This window comes from Echinops telfairi, unplaced genomic scaffold (genome assembly GCF_000313985.2).
Source record: "Echinops telfairi isolate 266 unplaced genomic scaffold, ASM31398v2 ScPeMD7_7459;HRSCAF=8497, whole genome shotgun sequence".
Taxonomy (NCBI): Eukaryota; Metazoa; Chordata; class Mammalia; order Afrosoricida; family Tenrecidae; genus Echinops; species Echinops telfairi.
In genome coordinates, this window is record NW_022111359.1 from 4,418,912 (window position 1) to 4,424,600 (window position 5,689).

The window sequence follows — 5,689 nt, forward strand, 5'->3', positions numbered from 1 at the left end:
ACACCTGTGGAACCCAAGCGGGTCTAACCCAGAGAGCGTCGCTGCAGAATAGAAAGAAAAGGTGGCAAACAGGCAATGCCACAAAGCGATATGGACGCACGATGTTGCAGCTGGTGGTCTAGCGCTACTCTCCCCATTTCCCGGAACATTCCAAGTTTGTGTATCGGAAGGGCAAAAAAAAATCCAGGGCAAATTACATTTCTAAACCTGGACAGCCACCAGTGGAAAGCATAGCCCCTCCCATCTCGCTGCCTTCTGATCTGTAAAAGGGTACACAGGGGGTTCTCTGCCTCCAGGAGAACACAGAATAACTTACTCCACCCATCCCGCCCCCCACCCGCCGGAAATCCCATGAGCCTCAGAGGCCAAACCAGCCAAGAGGAGGAAGGGGGAGGGGAGACCCAGGAAACTGTCCAAGCCTAGATAGTGACAGCTGGTGGCACACAAATAGTTAGAGACCCAGCTGTGACTCCCCAGGGGTGGCTGTTCGAACCCATCCAGCGGATCTGCAGAGAAAAGCCCGGGCCATTTGCTTCCATAAGAAAATCCTATTGGGCGGAGGGGTTGCGGGGTGGGGGAAAGAGGCGCTTATACCAAGGGCTCAAGTAGAAAGAAAATGATTTGGAAATGCTGATGGCAACCTATGTACAAATATGCCCGATATAAATTGATGTATGGGATGTTGTAAGAGCCTCCAATAAAATGATTTTTTTAAAAAAGACAAGAAAATCCTATGGGGCCCCAGGGGTCGCTACCCCAGGGGTCCGATCCCATGGCACCCAATGACAGCAGCATTGATCATGAAGGGGTCCTTGGTGGCGCCAGGAATAAGTGGAAGGGAGACCTGGCAACTGGCTCGAAACAGTTCACAGCCTTGAAACCCTGACGGGGCACAGTGTATCCTGCACGCGCGTGGGGGTGTGAGTGCGAATCTGCTCCCTGGTGAGGAAGGCCGACCGACAGTGTGAATCACGCAGGAGCGAGACGCTGAGAACCCTCCACCCGGCGGCACCGCGGGAGGAAGGCCTGGCAGTCGGCATGAGAGCGACAGGTGTGGTTTGGTTTTCACCTGCGACTCTGCTAAACATTGTCGCTGTGAGGTGCTACCGTGCCGGTTCCGTCCCACGTCACCCTTGTGCACAACAGAACAAACACGGTCCGGTCCTGCGCCCACCGCACAGGGACCGTTCTGTTGAGCCCGCTGTTGTAGCCACTGGGCCCGTCCATCTCCTTGACGGCATGCCTCTAGGTTACCGGTATGAATTCACTCACTCAGCCCTCACGACAGGGCCAGTGGTTTGCCTCGGCCCCGAAGGTGAAAGTGGGCAGTGTGAATGCACCTTTCGGTTCCGAAGGGGGAAGTCCTGGAGCAGCTCGCCCCTGCGACACGGGGTGCTACGAGTGGGACCGGGCTAGTTTTATTTCCCAACCATCTCCCACGCACCCCTAGGGAGGAGGGCGCGCGGGGCGACCTCAAGCCCGTCTTCCTGCTTCCCAACGACCTTGCAGATGGCGCACCGACCTGCCTGCCCGGCCGTTGCTCCACTGCCCGGCCCGCGCGTCTGCAGCCATCCGCTCCAGCTCCAGCCCCGCCCCCACGGCCCGCGCCGCATCCCACACTCACCGCGTTGCCTAGCGACCGGGCTCGCCCGCCTGGACCGCATCCGCAGCAGCAGCAGCGTCGGCATCCGCTTCAGCAGCCTGCCGCCAGCCCAGGTATCCGGACGCTGTCCCCGCCGCAGGCCCACTCCTTGGGGGGGTCTGGCCCCCCCCACCTCTGTCCTGCTTGGCCGGGTGGGGGGCGGGGATGGGAAAGAGGCGGCTGGGGACGGGAGACCAGAGGTGGAGGCTTCGCGACGCCTACAGCGAGTTCGGGCGCGCAGACGGCTCAGCCATCTGGTCCCCGTGTCTCTCTAGACGCCTGGCTGAGCTTCGTTGCTGTGCAGACCAGCCTCGAGTTGCTGGGGGGCGGGGTGTGTGTGTGTGTGTGTGTGTTTAACTATTTGTCCACGGGGCTGCTTTGAGGCCACCTGGGGGCGAGTGGGAGACCCGCCTCCCACCCCAGTCGGGGAGGGAGATGGTGTTCAGTGAGGGGTGGATGAGAAGGGCGCCCGTGGGGAGGGCGGGCACTGAGCCAGACCACAGAGGCGAGACTGGCCCACTCTCCCCACCACACCACTCGCCCAGTGACCCCAGCAGTGACAAAGCCCATCCTTGGACCTGCCCGGCGCGCGGCAGAATTCTGACACAGAGGGAGTTGTCTTTGGGAATCGCTTTGGGCAGCTGTTTACTGAGACACCTAGGGCGCGCAGTGATTATTGCTGGGCTGCAAGCCCACAGGTCAGCAGTTCGAGCCCACCAGCTGCCTCACGAAAGAAAATATCGGCTCCAGGTAAGACGACAGTCTTGGCTGTCCCATGGGCCAGTCCCACGCTGTCACTTGTGGTCGCTATGAGTCTGAACCAAATGACAACAGTGATTTCTGTCCACCAGAGGGGGCTTGGTTGTGCAAACATCGCCATGCTCAATGGCTGACCAAATGCTCACAGGTTCGAATCCATCCTCTGGATGTGATCTGCCTCTCGGAAGAAAGCCCTGGCGATCATCTGAAAAATCAGTCGCGACACCAGATTCGCAGAAGGCCGTGGATGACTGTGAGGGCCCCAAATCCAAGTGCAGGGTCCCCACACGGATGACGCCGCCCATGTATCCCCTCTGACCACAGTGGAGGGATGTGAATAGTCTTGGTACCAGATAGCAAGCTTTGTAAACTCGACTACAGCACGTGTAATTGGGTTAAAATTTAACAGCTGATCATTTGAGCTCCCTTTTGACCCATTTTAAATTTGTTCTAGTTTTTAATATTTCCTGCTTTCTTTTCGATTGAGGGTTTCCTGTGGTATATTTTGTTATTGTTGGTCTATTTCTTTTTGTAGATTTTCTAGCATATGAATCCAGGAAAGGTAAGTCTATAGACAGTAACTGGATGAATGGCTTATTGGGGTCATGAGATGGGAGGTCGGAAATAAAGGGGGAGCCAATGAGTACAAGGAGGAAGAAAACGTTCTAGAACTGACTGTGGCCATGCCTGTACAACTCATGTTAATACAACTGAGCTATTAAAGTGCATGATATGTGAATTATATGTCAATAAAACTATTTAAAACATTTTAAAATCAGTCCCTGAAGAACCAGTGGGACATAGCCCTTCTCTGATGTGTCTGGGGTCACCAGGAACGGCGGCCCATATGGGGGCAGTGGAGGATCAGTAGAATTGCCACATTTCGTGTGGGAGACTGTAGCAGTTGCATATTCTGTCAACTTGAGGAAGGGGTGGAGTCTAGCTTGTCAACCAGGTTGTAACTTGATGACCTTGTTTGGAGGTGTAATGGAGATGAATTGCTCACTGGAGTCCAGACCCACTCTCTCTCTGCTTCGTCTCCAGCTGACAAGCCACGTGGAACCACGCTGATGGAACCAGAGCCCTGGAGCTGGGGGAGCCACGTGGAAACCCATGCCAGCGCTGAGATGCTTACACTGCCACTGGACCCACAAGATTTGCCACCCACTAGATCATCCTGCATTAGGCATCATCGCATGGCTGTGTGAGTCTGAAGATGAATTTATAGATTGTAATCGGACAGATGGGCTAATATTGGCCTTATGGACTTGATCTGGGCTGGCTGGGCTGGGCAGTTTTCTCAATATAAATTGCTCTTTGATATAAAGCTCTTTCTTACACACACGAGTGTCTCTGGATTTGTTTCTCTAGTTCACCCAGACCAACACAGAGACCCAGGTTTGAATCCTAGCTAAGGTACTTCGTGCACAGCTACAGTCTGTCAATGGCGGCCAACACATTACAAAGATGCTGAGCAGGTTGCTGAACCAAGAGACTAGGAAGAAAGATCTGGCGATCAAATTCCAGAAAAAGTGACCACTGAAAGTCCCATGGAGCACACAGCTCTTCTCTGGAGCCGCAGCTGACTTGACAGTGATGGGTGGGTGTGGCCCTGGCCTGTCCTCCTCCCAGGGGCACAGTAGGGAGAAGGCTAGACCTGCCCCTGCCCACAGAGATGCCAATGTTGCCAAGGGCAGGCAGGTGACCGATATCTCCAGGCAGTCATATGGCTATCAAGGCTATCAAGCAGCGGTTCTCAACCTGTGGGTTGTGACCCCTTTGGGGGTCTCGAACGACCCTTTCACAAGGGTTGCCCAATTCATAACAGTAGCAAAATGACAATTAAGAAATAGCAATGAAAATCATGTGATGGCTGGGGGGTCACCACCACATGAGGAGCTGTCTGAAAGGGTCACGGCATTAGGAAGGTTGGGAACCGCTGTGATAAAGGGTCACATGACAGGTTGAGGGGCTTGGAGTGGGTGACATTCCAGATGAGACCTGGAGGTGCAGGTAGCTGGCTCTACAGGGGAGGGAAGAGCAGGCCAGGCTGAGGGAGCATCCAAGGCAAAGGCCTTGGGGTGGGAACACGTCAGGCTCACCAAGGATCAGCAGAGACAGGTGGGGCCAGAGCAGAGGGATCCAGGGGAGAGTAGCAGGCCAAGGGGTTCTCCTGGGGGGCTTGTATCCTTAGTGCTGGGGGCACTGCCAGAGGGTTTAAGCAACTGAGGATGATGATGACACAGAGTGTGTGAAGTTGAAGCCCCGGGGAACCCAGGTGGCTGCCCAGTGCAGAGAGGTCCATGGTGGGCCAGGGTCTGAGGAGAGAATGTCAAGCAGAGAATGGATCTGCTGGGGTGGGGTGGAGAACACTTCCCAGCCAGTATGCAGGTGTGCTTACTGCGAGGCAGGGGTCCTGGTTCCTCAGGAAGGAACGAGCAGCAGACTGTCCTCCCAGGGGAGTCTGAACACGGGACATGAGCTTGTGTTTCTGCCGTGACGGGGTGGGATGGGGGTCCTGCTAGAACCTGGGTGGGCCTGCTGGACACTCGGGGAAGGTGAGCCTCCCTTTGGGGTGGGATTTGAACTGGGGGGCTCCTGTCTGGCTTTCCTGACATCTGTCACCCCCCCAAATCCCTGGAAGCCTGTTCCCTTCTCTATACCCCACCCCACTGCCTGGAGACCCCAGGCTCCCAGAGCTCTGTCTGACGAGCTGTTACTTGGGAGGCACCCCGCCTCATTGGTTTGGGGAAACTGTATGAAGATCTTAGTGTGGGGCCTTACCCTGCCCCTCCACTCTCGGCATGGCTGCTTCCTCCTTCAGGAAGCCTCCCTGGTCTCCAGGTCCATCCAGCGTCCATCGTGTGAATGTCCACCTCCTGGACAGACCGTGGGGAGCTCTGAACACAGCCCAGCTACCAGCCCCCCTGCCCCTAGAGAGTCCCTGCACCAGGACACTGATCTCACCCCACATAGGATAGTCCCTCAAACTCTCTCTCATGTGCTGAGGCCCCATTTGGAGCCCAGGAGTGCCAGGGTGCCAGTTGGGTCCACCCAACTGAAGGATGGCCAGTCCACACCGGAAGAGAAGACACCTCGGTTTATTCCCCCTGCACCCACACCCCCCCTCAAGGCCCAGGGGGCTTTACTGAGATGCTAGGATGTGACTTCACCTTTCATCTCAGACAGGAATTTGAGCAAGCTACATACTGGGCCCCGGGTCATGTCATCCTCTTCTTGAGGTCAGAGCCATTGGTGACAGGTGCCCGGAGCCCATTCTGGGAGGGG

The 5,689-nt window shown here is 56.0% G+C and overlaps 1 protein-coding gene across 1 annotated transcript in view; it reads right to left on the reverse strand.

The window, feature by feature from the left end:
• Positions 1-5,622: 5,622 nt before the first annotated feature.
• The window catches only part of ZFR2 (zinc finger RNA binding protein 2), a 33,856-nt gene continuing 33,789 nt past the window's right edge, over positions 5,623-5,689 (reverse strand). The window contains exon 20 of the mRNA XM_045300052.1: positions 5,623-5,679. Coding sequence (XP_045155987.1) covers positions 5,623-5,679 — 57 coding nt within the window. The remainder of the gene's footprint in view (positions 5,680-5,689) is intronic.